Raw genomic sequence first — 16,119 nt, 5'->3', positions numbered from 1 at the left:
AAGTCCAGATTTCAGATTTTTGTCATTTTGGACTGAACCAAATATTTCTGTCAGATATTGAAACCATCTGAATGCTGATCATTTAGACTTTTTAGAACAAATACACTGATGTGGCACATTACTAATGGATATATATTGACTTAACCATAACATCCTGATGTACTGGACAACTTTAGATTTCCGATTTGGAACTAATGCATGCGATTGAGGCAAAACCGGACACTTTTCACAAAGTAGCAAAATCATTTTTTGTTAGTTACATCAAACTAATTGTAAAAAAAAGAAAGAAAAAAAAAGTTTTGATGCTAGCAATTTTTTATTTTTGAGCTCTTATTTTATGGTCGGTGTGGACCAACACCACCAGATTCTGCCAATAATACCAGTAGTTTCTTTTTGTGGATTAGTGGTTTAGTTTGTACAAATACGGCAATAAACAAATGTATCAGAGCACCTTTCCCTGTTTGAATCCATCCAGCATCATTAAGTGCTTTAAAGCGGACTCATTAATTTTTATTGAGCTTCAGACATTGTACCATTTTCAACAGGAATTATCATGTATTAACCATTACAGAAGCATTAAAAATTATTTTTGGTAATTATTAATGTTAATAATGTAGAGCAGCTGTGGCATAAACTTTGTATTGGGTGGTAGTCTAATTTATTTCTGTTAGCCTGGCAATGGAACTAACCGAAAATTTCAACTCAATGCTGCTACATTTTAAAGAATTAAGTTTTCTGGGTCCTCCTAATCATATGTGGTCTTTTATTTTGTAGGCGCTGTCATGACGTCACGAATATACTCCAACCCCGGAAGCGCAAAAGAGCCATGGTTCATTTCTAATGAAAATCTTCCGTTTTCTCCTGTACAGTGTTTAAGTTCAGCCGAACAACCAGAACCTCTGTATCCGACTGACTGGACTTTGTTCTGTTCACGTTCTGTGTTTGTTTTATTTGAAATCTATCTGTCATTAACTCAGTGATGCTAAAGTTAGCTTAGCTCGCTAGCTGCTAACAGACCTGTCAGTGTGTGATGGAGATAAACTGTTTCTGACCGAGTTTGTGTGAAGAAAAAGTGAAGAATGTCCCCCAAAGTACAGATTCTGAGGTCACTGGTGGAGCAGAGACTAACTGCAGCTGCTGAAGAGATATTTGGGCTGTTTGAAAGAACCATAGCAGAGTACGAGGAGGAACTTTGTCGAACTAAAGAAGAAAACCAGAGACAAAGACAAATACTGGACTGTGTTTGGAATCCAAGAGTCCTGATTCACCAAACAGGTTTGAATCTATCTGTCTCTATCTGTTAGCCAAAGGTCTGTATGGAAATGAAACAGTATATATACATTTTAGTTAAGCTTTACATACCTGTGACTGATGTTGTGATGACTGACAAATTAGTTTTTTCTCTACATTTGACCTTTTTTAGGTGATTTATTACCATTTATTAATATTATCCCCTGCATTCTGCAGTTTCACTGAAAATTAAGTATATTTCTATATTTTGTTTGCTGTGCATGTAGATGTCCATAAAGCCCAGAGTAACTTCAAAAGTTATTTTATCAAAGCAGAGAAAACAAATCATAAACTGAACATAAACCCAGTGTCTCCATCCACTGTCATTTATCCAACTCCTTGGGTTTTACTGGTGAGTCAGTGTTACAGAAGATGATGGTGTTTCCACGTTCACTATGGAGCCTCTGAACGACCAAATGGGTCATATCTGATGACCATGAAAAGATAACAAACTACATTTTGCACCAATTATTTACATGTATTGATAGGATTAATGGATCAACAGGTATTAAACATTTTAGATCAGTAGATGCTTTTGGATGTTTAGGCTTTTAAGGGTTAACGTGGGATATTTAAATTTCCAACTATAATAGTTTAATTTTTTCCAAATCATATAAAATTGAAACAGTAACATGTGTTTAGTAAATGAAAAACTGTTTTTTCTGTTTGTAAAAGTATTACCTCTCCCTACATAGAGGTCTTGATCAGTTTTCCTGATCAGTGTATTATTCTGATGTATCTAATCAATACAATTATTGTCTTTATCGCTACTCTTTTTTTTTCACTAATTCCTGTTCACTCCTAAAGTTTTAGGTTTTAATAGGCTGATAATTTCCTTCAAGGTCAAAAAATATTCATTATCTGCTTGAAACTACCTCTGTCTCGACCTATCTCTGAACTGTCTTTAAACCCAGTGGTCAAACATTCATTTAAAATATGGATGCAGAAGAAGTTTATCACTGAATGATTTATCAGTTTACTCTCCTATTGTAAAAAATGTTATGTTTATTCCTTCTGTCATTGATCATTCTTTTGATATTTGGGCAGCAAAAGGACTGAGAACACTGAAGGACATGTATGTTGATGGACTTTTTGCATCATTTCAGCAAGTAAAAGCCAAGTTTCAAATTCCAGACTCCCATTTCTTCAAGTATCTCCAGCTTTGCAGTTTTGTGTCTTCTTTGCTCAGCTATTTCCCTTCCCAGCCACCTGACTCACTTCTCGAAACTATTTTGGACATAAATCCACATTCCAAAGGGACAAGTGGTAAAATATACACTGTAATCAATTCCTCTAATTTGGAGCCCTTGGCGAGCATTCAAAGAAAATGGGAGAACAAATTGGCAACAGAGTTTTTTGAAGATCTATGGCAGTCTATACTTCACAACATTCACTCATCCTCAATCTGTTTAAGACATAGAGTAATTCAATTCAAAGTTGTTCACAGACTGCATTGGTCTAAAGTAAAGTTGACAAAAATTAAATCGGACTTGAATCCTACTTGTGATCGTTGTGAAGTTGAACCGGCCACACTGTCTCATATGTTCTGGTTTTGTTCAAAACTGAAACCTTTGGCAGTCTATAGTTAAATTTCTTTCTGATGTAACAGGGTCTCATATTGAACCTGAGGCAACAATTGCAATATTTGGCATTACATTACATTCTTTTAATCATAAATTTAAAAATCTAATTGCCTTTGCCACTCTTTTAGCTCGTAGACTAATATTACTAAAATGGAAAGATAAACAACCTCCAACATTTAAATCTTGGTTTCTGGATCTTTTACATCATTTAACATTGGAAGAAATCAGATATTCTATAAGAGGATGTGACAATAAGTTTTTCAGTATCTGGCAACCTGTTCTGAATCATATAGAAGAGGTAGATCCCTCACTTATTCCAGAGTAGTCTTATTAATACGAGTCTGTGACTAATATCTGTGTTACTTATTTATTTAGTTATCTATTTACTATTGTCTTTTATTTATGTATGTATGTATGTATGTATGTATGTATGTATGTATGTATTTATTTATTTATTTATTTATTTATTTGTGCAACAGGCTGGGACTGTTTATGGGTTTGGGTTAAAAAACAAAAAACAATGACTGTATTATGCTTCTCTGTGACTAGATATGTAAGTATGTATGTGTATATATATTATCTCAAAGTGGGGATTCTCATTGTCAGAGTTGTTTAAACTCTTCCAATAGAACTGACAGTATTATCACCAAAATCTAACTGTAACTGAAAAGTCTAACTGTATTTCCTTGTATCCTACAGACGTCCAGCAGCTGTCGGTGGTTAAAGAAGAGGTTCCTCCTGAGCAGCAGGAGTGGAATCTCATTGTGGATCAGGAGGAACCAGAACCAGAGCCCCCACACATTAAAGAGGAACAGGAGGAACTGTGGACCAGCCAGGAAGTGAATATCACCAAGTTCCCATCCACTCCTGTCCCTGTGAAGAGTAAAGATGATGATGAGGAGAAAGTTAAGTCCTCACAGCTTAATCAAACACCAACTGAGGAGAACAAAGTGGAAGCAAATAAAGTGGACTGTGGAGGATCAGAACCAGCCAGCAGCTTCCATCCACACAGACATTTACAAACAAAAACCGATGAGCAGAATGGAGACTCTGAGGAAACCAAGGACAGCGATGAAGACCAGACCCTGAACCACAAACCTGAGTCAAAGCCTCCAACAAACAGCTCAACTGAACAGATGGAAACAGAAAGTGATGGAGGATCAGAGCCAGACTTTCACCTGGTCCACATGGAGCGCATAAAGGGAAGAACCTTTGGCAGTAAGAGCTTACTGGAGGAACACATGGACACTCACACGGGACAGAAACTGGTTGGTTCTTCTGAATGTGAAGTAATATTTTCTCGGAAGAAAAACGTGACACAGGAAACCAACTCACCCAGAGACATAAGGATGAAAAATGATTTGATTCTAAGTAGCCGTTCAGAATGCAGTAAAAGATTTAATCAGAAGGAAGGTTTGGAGCATCACATGAGGCTCCACCCCGGTGAGAAACCTTTTAGTTGTTCGGAATGTGGTCAAACATTTACTCGGAGGTCAAGTTTGAAGAATCACGTGAGGTTCCACACAGGAGAAAGACCATTCAGTTGTTCAGTGTGTGGGAAAAGATTTACCAGTAATTCAACCTTAACTGGTCACATAAAGATCCACACTGGCGAGAAACCATTTAACTGTTCAGAATGCAGTACAAGTTTTGCTCGGAAGATAGGTTTGGAGCATCACATGAGGCTCCACACTGGTGAGAAACCATTCAGCTGTTCAGAATGTAGTAAAAGATTTACTCGAAAGATAGGTCTGGAATGTCACATGAGAAGCCATACAGGAGAGAGACCTTTCAACTGTGTAGTTTGCCAGAAACGCTTCATACGTAAAGATAATCTTCAGACGCATATGAAGATCCACATGAGAGAATAGACAGAATGTCACATTCTCAGGAATTTGACCAACAGAGGCTAAAGAATATGAAGAATAATGATACAATAACATTTTAGAGGAAAATCTGCATAAACAACTTCAACTGATTGTTTTTTTTATTTCTTATGTTCATTTTCCTATTTATTTTCTATATGGTGACAGTTTTTTATTAACTGAATATCAGTATGTCCTTTGTCTGTTCTCTTCTTTTTGTAATTAAAAGAAAAGAATGATTTTTTTTTTTTTTTTTTTTACTGAAATCAGCACTTGAAGAGTCAGACTAACAGGATCCAAATTGTCACATCAGGTGAGAACTAGAGGTGAAAGAGGTTGAAGTCAACACAATAAAAATGTTTGCTGATAGTTTCCATTATGTCCCTCAAAAACTTACCCTGAAATCACATTATACATATCTGACATTAATCTTTGATTTTATAATAAACATATAATTGTTGAAATTAACATGTAACTCAAAGTTATAAATACATAACTTATAAATCTATGTAACTGAACCTCACACTCAATGAAATGAATCCGTAAATGTGGAATTGAACACAGGCCTACAAAACAGAGCTTTTCTTCAGCTACTAAAGGAAAAAACTTCCTAAATCAGGCTGAATTAAAAACCAGAAATCAGAATTTTTCATAATCACAGGGAATGCATTTTTAAACATTCTACAACCCACATGTTCATCTGCTTGTACCAGACATTATGGATCAAAGATGAGGACAGAACATGTTTCATGTACAAATGAATCTCAGTCTGTTAATTCTAGAATCTGAACTTTGAGGAGAATACAAATCACAGATGTGTTCTCCAATCTGGACACAATGGAAAGTCCAGATTTCAGCTTTGTTTAACTTTGGACTGAATCAAATATTTATGTCAGGTATTGAAACCAACTGAATGTTCATCATGTAGAATTTTTAGAGCTAATAACTCTGATGTGACATGCTGTTATTGAATATATATTGATTTGTCTGTGACATCCTGATGTGCTGGAGAAATTCAGATTTCAGATTTGGAATTAAAGCATGGGATTGAGGTAGAAGCAAATATTTTTCACCAAAAAACAAAATTGTAGTTTATCAGTTAAATATATCTTTTTGTTTGTTTGTTTGTTTGTTTGTTTTTTAAGTGTTGATGCTTGCCGTTTTTAACTTTTGAGCTCTTATTTTACTGTCTGTTATTTATCTACGACCAGCACCAACTTCTGCCAAAAATACCAGTAATTTTTTTAAATGGATTAATGGGTTAGTTTGTACAAATCTAGTGCTTATATCAGACCACCTTTATCTATTTGAGTCAATTCAGCATCATGACATGCTTTAAAGCAGACCATTTCATTTTCATTGAGCTTTTGACATTTTACCATTTTCAACAGAAATCAGGAATTATCATATATTAACTATTACAGAAGATTAAAGACTATTTGGGTAAATATCAGTATTAATAATCTACAGCAGCTGTGGCATAAACTTCTCATTGGGTGGTGGTCTTTTCTAAAACAAAACGTCAACTCAATGCTGCTACATTTTAAAGAATTAATTGTTTTCTGGTTCCTCCTGATCATCTGTAGTCTTTTATTTTGTAAGAGTTTTCATGACGTCAGGAATACACGCTGACCCCGGAAGCACTATAACGTCTCTAACTTTAAATGGTTTATGTCTAAACGAACGTCTGCTGTTTTCTCCTGTGTAGTGTTTGTTTAAATCCAGCCGAACCAGCAGAACCTCTGTATCCGGATGAAACCGACTGACTGGACTTTATTCTATTCACATTCTGTGTCTGTTTTACTCCTGATTTATCTGTTGTTAGCTCAGTGAAGCTAAAGTTAGCTTAGCTCGCTAACTGTTAACAGACCTGTCAGTGTGAGATGGAGACAAACTGTTTCTGAAGGAGTTTGTGTGAAGAAAAAGTGAAAAATGTCCCCAAAAGTGCAGATTCTGAGATCACTGGTGGAGCAGAGACTAACTGCAGCTGCTGAAGAGATATTTGGGCTGTTTGAAAGAACCATAGCAGAGTACGAGGAGGAACTTTGTCGAACTAAAGAAGAAAACCAGAGACAAAGACAAATACTGGACTGTGTTTGGAATCCAAGAGTCCTGTCACACGAAACAGGTTTGAACACATTTGTCTCTAGTTTAGCCAAAAGTCTAAATGAAAATAAAACAGAATATATACGTTTTACTTATTTAAGCTGTACATGCAGTCGTCCTCAAAATTATTAATAAATGGGAATAAATCACCTAAAAAAAGGTCAAATGTAAAAAAAAAAAAAAATAATAATAATAATAATAATAATAATAATAATAGGCATTTGGAAATCATCACAAAAGTAGTTAAAAGTACAGTCATCCTCAAAATTATTCATACTCCTGCCATTTTTTTGTGACGAAATGATTGAGTTTCGTCAAGTTTGTTTGTGACATATGTGATACACAAGTGAGGGATTAACAACAAATGATACTTGAAGAAATACTTTATTTCAGGAGGATTTTATAAATAGATTTCCAAAAAAAAAAGCTGGGTCTGGTTGGATGGTCTCCTACCCATCACTCCGGTCTTCAGCTCCCTCCACAGATTCTCTGTATGATTTAGGTCAGGACTTTGACTGGACCATGTCCTTGAACCACTACTGCACTACTTTGGCGGTATGCTTGGGGTTATTGTCCTGCTCAGACATCCAATCAGGACCAGTCTGGAGTTTCTCAGCACTTTCACACTGTCATCCAGGATATTGACATAATCCTCCTTTTTCATGATTTCCTGTATCTTGATGAGGCAACCCCATAGCATGATGTTGCCACCACCATGCTTGATGGTTGGGACTGTGTTTTTCAGTTTGTATGCTTCTCCTTGTTTCCTCCAGACGTAGTCAACATCCACCCGACCAAACAACTCCATCTTTGTTTCATCAGATCACAGGACTGATGACCAAAAGCTTAAATCTTGGTTAAGAAGAGCTCTTGTAAATGTGAGATGAGCCTCCTGATGTTTCATCTTGAGTCATGGCATCTTCCTGGGTCTGCATCCATGGAAACCTCCTTTGTGCAGTACTCGCTGGATGGTTGTCTGTGATACCCTCATACCTTTGTCATGGTGGTGGCAACATAATGCTACAGTCATAACCTATAATGCTAGGATGCTTCTCAGGTAGTAGCACCGTAAACCTCATCAAGTTACAAGGCATCATGAATTTAACATGTTTATATCAACATCCTGGATGACGGTGTGAAAGTGCTGAGAAACTCCAGATTGGTCCTGATTGGACGTCCCAGCAGGACAATAACCCCAAGCATACTGCCAAGGTAGTACAGTAGTGGTTCAAGGACATGGTCCAGTCAAAGTCCTGACCTAAATCATACAGAGAATCTGTGGAGGGAGCTGAAGACCTGAGTGATGGGTAGGAAACCATCCAACCAGACCCATCTGGAGGCTTTGGCCCAGGAAAAGTGGACCAACATCCCACAGGAGACATAAGAGAACCTGTGGACACTAACAGGAACCATCATCCACAACAAAGGCTACTCAACTGAATATTAAGAACAGACATTGGACTGAGTAAACAAACTTAGGGTATGAATAATTTTGAACATGATGTTTTTTGGAAATCTATTAATAAAACACTCTTGAAATAAAGTATTTCTTCATGTATCATTTGTTGTTATTCCCTCACTTGTGTATCACATATGTCACAAATAAACTTGATGAAACTCATTCATTTCATCACAAAAACAAAAAATCTTTTAAAAAAATGGCAGGGATATGAATAACTTTGAGGACAACTGTACCTACAACTATTTTTGTGGTGATTTCTAGATGATGATGAAGATGATGATGATTTTTTTTTTTTTTTTTTTTTTAATTTTGACCTTTTTCAGGTAATTTATCACCATTTAATATTATCCCCTGCATTTTGCATATTTCAGTAAAAATCAGGTATATTTCTATATTTAATTTACTGCTCATGTAGATGTCCGTAAAACTCAGACTAAATTCAAAGGTTATCAAAGCAGCTAAAACTGAGGAAAATGAGCCTTTTTTTTTCAGCAAAATATTTCCTTAACTGAACATAAAACAAGTGTCTCCATCCACTGTCATTTATCCAACTCCATGGGTTTTACTAGTGATTCAGTGTTGTAGAAGATGATGATGTTTCCACATTCACTATGAAACCTCTGAATGTCTAAATGGGTCATATCTGATGACCATGAAAAGATGACAAACTACATTTTACACCAATTATTTACATGCATTGATAGGATTAGTGGATCAACAGTTATTAAACATTTTAGATCATTAGATGCTTTTGGATGTTCAGGCTTTTAATGGTTAATAATGGATATTTTCATTTCTAACAATAATACTTTTTTAAAAATTTTTTACATAGAACATAAATGAAAAATTGATTGTTACCTCCGCCAAGGAGGTTATGTTTTTGCCAGGGTTTGTTTGTTTGTTTGTTTGTTTGTCTGTCCGTTAGTGTGCAACATAACTCAAAAAGTATGGACAGATTTGGATGAAATTTTCAGGGTTGTTGGAAATGGGATAAGGAAGAAATGATTAAATTTTGGTGGTGATCGGGGGGGGGGCCCACGGGGGGGTGGGGGGCCACTGATCGTTAGTGTGCAACATAACTCAAAAAGTTATGGACAGATTTGGATGAAATTTTCAGGGTTTGTTGGAAATGGGATAAGGAAGAAATGATTAAATTTTGGTGGTATTCGGGGGTGGGGGGGCCCATGGGGGGGCCCACTGATCAGCCTTGGCGGAGGTCTGCGCTCTCCGAGTGCTTCTAGTTCTGTTTGTAACAGTATTACCTCTTGCCACATACAGGTCTAAATCTCACTTCACCTGAGGTTTTGGCCATGTGTAACGTTAAGATTTATCTAATCAATACGCTTATTATCTGACTGATTCCTGTTCCTTAAGATTTTGGTTTTTAATGGCTGATAATTTACTTTATTATTTCATTCTCTTATAATAGAACTGACAGTATTATCACCAAAATCTAACTGTAACTAAAAAGAATAACTGTATTTCCTTATATCCTACAGACGTACAGCAGCTGTCAGTGGTTAAAGAAAAAGTTCCTCCTGAGCAGCAGGATTGGAATCCCATTGTGGACCAGGAGGAACCAGAACCAGAGACCTCACACATTAAAGAGGAACAGGAGGAACTGTGGACCAGCCAGGAAGTGAATATCAACGAGTTCCCATCCACTCCTGTCCCTGTGAAGAGTGAAGATGATTATGAGGAGAAAATTAAGTCCTCACAGCTTAATCGAACACAAACTGAGGAGAACAAAGAGGAAACAAATAAAGTGGACTGTGGAGGACCAGAACCAGTCAGCAGCTTCCATCCACATAGACATTTACAAACAAAAACTGATGAGCAGAATGGAGACTCTGAGGAAACCGAGGACAGTGATGAAGACCAGACCCTGAACCACAAACATGAGTCAAAGCCTCCAACAAATTGCTCAACTAAACAGATGGAAAAAGAAAGTGATGGAGAACATGGTAAAGGATCAGAGCCAGACATTATCCTGGTCCACATGGAGAGTGTAAAGAGAAGAACCTTTGACAGTAGGAGTTTACTGGAGGAACACATGGACACTCACACAGGACAGAAACTGGTTGGTTCTTCTGAATGTGAAGCAACATTTTCACAGAAGAAAAACACGACCCAGGAAACAAACTCACCCAGCTCTGTGTGCTCAAAAACATTCTGCCAAAAGTCACGCTTAGAATGCCACATGGTGTCCCACACTGGAGAAAAAGCCATTCAGATGTTCACTGTGTCACAAATGTTTTAGAGACAAGAGAACTTGAGGAGACACATACGGCTCCACACAGGAGATAAACCATTCCATTGTTCAGTTTGTGGGAAAGGATTTTTCAGTAATTCACACTTAACTGCTCACATGAGGCTCCACACCGGTGAGAAACCATTTAGCTGTTCAGAATGCAATAAAAAATTTACTCGGAAGACAGGTTTGGACCGTCACATGAGGCTCCACACAGGAGAAACACCTTTCAGCTGTGTAGTTTGTCAGAAACGCTTCAAACGTAAACATCATCTTCAGATACATATGAACGTCCACACGGGGGAGAGACCTTTCAGCTGTGTAGTTTGTCAGAAACACTTCACACGTAAACATCATCTTACAATACATATGAAGATTCACACGAAGAATAGACAGAATGTCACATTCACACGGAATCAGACCAACAGAGACTAAAGAACATGAAGGTTAATTATACAGGAATGTTTAGTGGCAAATCTGAATAAATAATTTCAACTGATTGTTTTTTTTTCCTATGTACATTTTTTAGAATTTTTTTTCCATGTGGTGTCATGTTTTTATTAAATGAATGGAAATATATCTGTCATCTGTTCTCATCTCTTTGTAGTTTCCATTTCACTCAATAATAACCCACCTCTGTCTGATATCTCTGGTCATAAATGTACACTGCACTTAAATGTCATTTTGCACCTTCTCATTCTGAATATTACAGCTTGTTTTACACCTTATAGATCTATCTATCTATCTATCTATCTATCTATCTATCTATCTATCTATCTATCTATCTATCTATCTATCTATCTATCTATCTGTCTGTTTAGAAGAAAAGATGGATTTCATTTTTTTTTTTTAACTGAGAATAGCAGTTGAAAAGACAGAGTAACAGGATCCAAATTATCACATCAGCTGAGAACTAGAGGTTAAAGCCAACACAGTAAAAACATTTCCAGCATGTTCCTCAAGAACTTACCTTGAAATCACATTACACATGTCTGATATTAATCTTTGACTCTATAATAAACATGTAATTATTAAATTTAACATGTTAGTCGAAGTAATAAATACACATTAGGTGGTGGTCTAATATATTAATGTTACTCTGACAATGGAACTAACAGAAAATGCCAACTCAATACTGCTACATTTTAAAGAGTAGTTTTCTGGATCGCCTGATCATCTATCGTCTTATTTTGTAGGAGATGTCATGACGTCACGCATTACACTCTGACCCCGGAAGCGTCTCTACCTTTACATGGTTAGTATTAATGAAAGTTCTCCGTTTTCTCCTGTAGTGTTTGATTAAGTCCAACCGAACCAGCAGAACCTCTGTATCCGAATGAAACCGACTGACTGGACTTTGTCCTGTTCACATTCTGTTTATTTTATTCCTGATTTATCAGTTATTAGCTCAGTGTTGTTAAAGTTAGCTTAGCTGGCTAACTGCTAACAGACCTGCAGTGTGTGATGGAGATAAACTGTTTCTGACGGAGTTTGTGTGAAGAAAAAGTGAAAAATGTCCCAAAAGGTACAGGTTCTGAGGTCACTGGTGGAGCAGAGACTAACTGCAGCTGCTGAAGAGATATTTGGGCTGTTTGAAAGAACCATAGCAGAGTACGAGGAGGAACTTTGTCGAACTAAAGAAGAAAACCAGAGACAAAGACAAATACTGGACTGTGTTTGGAATCCGACAGTCCTGTCACACAAAACAGGTTTGAACACATTTGTCTCAAATTTAACCAAAGGTCTTAATGATAATTAAACAGCATATATGCAGTTTAGTCATTTAAGCTTTACATGCCTGCATCTATTTTTGTGATGACTTCCAAATTATTGAGTAAATATTTTTTTTTACATTTGACCTTTTTTCACCATTTATATAGTCCTCTGCAATTTGCATTTTTCAGTGAAAATTGGGTATATTCCTATATTTAATTTACTTCTGTCCATGAAACTCAGAGTAAATTCAAAAGGTTATTTTATCAAAGCAGAGAAAACTGAAGAAAATGAGTCTTTTTTCGGCAAAATATTTCCTTAACTGAACATAAAACAAGTGTGTCAATCCACTGTCATTTATCAAACTTCTTTAGTGTTACTGACTCAATGTTGTAGAATGTGATGGTGTTTCCACGTTCACTACGGAGCCTCTGAACATCTAAATGGGTCATATCTGATGACCATGAAAAGATGACGAACTTCATTTTACATCAGTTATTTACATGTATTGATATAGGATTAGTGGATCAACAGTTATTAACATTTTAGATCAGTAGATGCTTTTGGATGTTTAGACTTTTAGGTGTTAATATAGGATATTTTAATTTCTAACAATAATACTTTATGTATTTTACAAACAACATGAAATTCAAACTGTAACATGTATTCAATACAGAAACACTAATTCTGTTCTGTTTTGCAAAAGTATTACCTCTCCCCACATACAGGTCTAAATCTCAGTTCACCTGAGGTTTTGGCTGTGTGTATCAATATGATTTGTCTAATCAGTACATTTATTATCTTTATCACTGCACTTATCAGACTGATTCCTGTTTATTACTAAAGATGTAGGTTTTTTAATGGCTGATAATTTACTTGACTATTTCAAACTCATTTAATAGAACTGACAGTATTATCACCAAATCTAACTGTAACTGAAAAATCTAACTGTATTTCGTCATATCCTACAGATGTCCAGCAGCTGTCAGTGGTTAAAGAAGAAGTTGCTCCGGAGCAGCAGGAGTGGAATCCCATTGTGGACAGAGGAACCAGAACCAAAGCCCCCACACATTAAGGAGGAACAGGAAGAACTGTGGACCAGCCAGGAAACTGATATCACCAAGGTCCCATCCACTCCTGTCCCTGTGAAGAGTGAAGATGATGAGGAGAAAGTTAAATCCTCACAGCTTAATCAAAGACAAATTGATGAAATAAAGTGGACTGTGGAGGATCAGAACCATCCTGCAGCTTCCATCCACATAGACATTTACAAACAAAAACCGATGAGCAGAATGAAGACTGTGAGGAAACCGAGGACAGCGATGAAGACCAGACGCCTGAACCACAAACCTGAGTCAAAGCTTCAACAAACAGCTCAGCTGAAACAGATGGAAACAGAAACTGATGGAAATGACAGTGGAGGATCAGAGCCAGACATGAACCTGGTCCACATGGAGAGTGTAAAGGGACGAACCTTTGACAGTAAGAGTTTACTGAAGGAACACATGGACACTCACACGGACAGAAACTGGTTGGTTCTTCTGAATGTGAAGCAACATTTTCTCAGAAGAAAAACATGACACAGGAAACAAACTCACACAGAGATATGATGATGAATAATGACTTGAGTCTAACTGATGTGGGAGTAAAAATAAACCTATACCACTGCTCTGTGTGCGCAGAAAACATTCTGCCGGAAGTCACGCTTAGAACGCCACATGATGTCCCACAAGGGAGAAAAACCATTCCGTTGTTCAGGTTTGCGATAATGGATTTATCAGCAATTCACACTAACTGCTTCACATGAGGGTCCACACCGGTGAGAAACCATTTAGCTGTCAGATGCAGTAAAAGGTTTACTCGGACCGAGCAGAGACAGGTTTGGACCGTCACATGAGGCTCCACACAGGAGAAAACCTTTCAGCTGTGTGGTTTGTCAGAAATGCTTCAAGCGTACAAATCATCTTCAGATACATATGAACATCCACACAGGGGAGAGACCTTTCAGCTGTGTAGTTTGTCAGAAATGCTTCACACGTAAGATCATCTTCAGATACATATGAAAATCCACAGGAGAGAATAGACAGAATGTCACATTCACAAGAGTCAGACCAACAGAGACTAAAGAACATGAAGGTTAAGTATACAGGACTGTTTTTAGTGGCAAATCTGAATAAATGATTTCAACTGATTTTTTTTTTTTTTTCTGTTTTTTTTTTTTTTTTAATTATTATTTTCCATGTGGTACCATGTTTTTATTAAATGAATGGAAATATCTGTCATCTGTTCTCTTTGTAGTTTAAATGTACACTGCACTAAATGTTGTTTGCACCTTCTCATTCTGAATATTACAGCTTGTTTTACACCTTACAGTTCTATCTATCTATCTATCTATCTATCTATCTATCTATCTATCTATCTATCTATCTATCTATCTATCATCTATCTATCTATCGATCTATCTATCTATCTATCTATCTACTTCACCTGTCTGTCTGTCTAGTTAGAAGAGAAGATTGTTTTTTTTTGATTTTTTTACTGAGATCAGCAGTTGAAGAGTCAGACTAACAGGATCCAAATGATCACATCAACTAGAGGTTAAAGCCACACAATAAAAACATTTCCTGATACTTTCCAGGATGTTTCTGAAGAACTAACCTTGAAATCACATTATACATGTCTGATATTAATCTTTGACTCTATAAAAACATTAATTCTTGGATTTAACATGTTAGTCAAAGTAATAAACACATCGATCAAATTTTATTTATATAGCACCAAATCATAACAAAAGTTGTCTCATGACACTTTACATATAGAGCGGGTTGAAACAAGACTCAAGCCAATTTACAGAAACCCAACAGAATCCTCCATGAGCAAACACCTGCGACTGGTGACAGTAGCGAGGAAAAACTTCCTTTTAACAGGCAGAAATCTCGAACAGACCCTGACTCCTGGAGGATGGTCATCTGCCCTGACCAGTTGGGGTAAAGGAGGAGAAAAAGAGAGAGTGGGGAGAATGGGGAAGTACAGGGAGACACATGGATGCACAACAAACTGAACTTGAACAGTTAAAAATGAGAACAGCTGGTGCTAGTATAATTACCAATAGCTACAACAAATGTCCATAACTGTTAATACTACGATAAGTACAAGTATAAACAGTGGATGTACTACTGCAACTGTTAGTACAAATAATAGAAGCCTCTACCATCTATGTAATTACATAATAAACACTATCACAACAATATTGTAGGAGCTAGTTTATTTATTTATTTATGGTTAATTTGCCTTTTTGTTTACTAATTTAGTATTTTTTGTTTTTCGTTTAATATTTAGAATATATTTTTTTGATTTTCATGGTTATTGCTTTCATTCTTTAGCATTTAGCACCTTTTTGTTTTGTGTTTTCTTATTGGTTTAGACCGTGGGCACCTGGGTATAAATAGGGAGCACCAAGTTAGACCAGCGTGCACCTGGGTGGGCCAATGGTTTTTTACCAGACAACCGAACAGACAACCAGATAACGAGTCATTCACAGACAGACAGGATGAGCAGGAGAGACAGCACAAAAGGCCTTGTTTGTTGTTTGCCTGCAAAATCCTGAAAAAACCACTTGAAACACATCTATGGTATGGACATTGTATTTTTGACTGCGTAAACCACAAACCCATGGTGCATCTAGTGGTTATTTGAGTTATGTTAAAGTCTTAAGTTCAGTCACCTATAAGTTGATTTAATTTTGATGACAAATAGCCACAACAAATATGGATACGTGAGTGATGAAGATGAAGGCAGGAGAGAAGATGGACCACAGCAGCAGGCCCAGGGACGATCCAGGGAAAACCT

The 16,119-nt window shown here is 36.7% G+C and overlaps 1 protein-coding gene across 1 annotated transcript in view; it reads left to right on the top strand.

Annotated features, from left to right (window-relative positions):
* Window positions 1-11,237, top strand: part of LOC115428184 (zinc finger protein 260-like) — a 17,473-nt gene extending 6,236 nt beyond the window's left edge. The window contains exons 4-5 of the mRNA XM_030147029.1: window positions 3,573-4,557; window positions 10,680-11,237. Coding sequence (XP_030002889.1) covers window positions 3,573-4,557; window positions 10,680-10,992 — 1,298 coding nt within the window. The 3' untranslated portion in view covers window positions 10,993-11,237. The remainder of the gene's footprint in view (window positions 1-3,572; window positions 4,558-10,679) is intronic.
* Window positions 11,238-16,119: the final 4,882 nt, after the last annotated feature.

Source organism: Sphaeramia orbicularis, chromosome 11, assembly GCF_902148855.1.
Source record: "Sphaeramia orbicularis chromosome 11, fSphaOr1.1, whole genome shotgun sequence".
Lineage (NCBI taxonomy): Eukaryota > Metazoa > Chordata > Actinopteri > Kurtiformes > Apogonidae > Sphaeramia > Sphaeramia orbicularis.
This window is presented reverse-complemented; position numbering and strand designations above follow the sequence as displayed.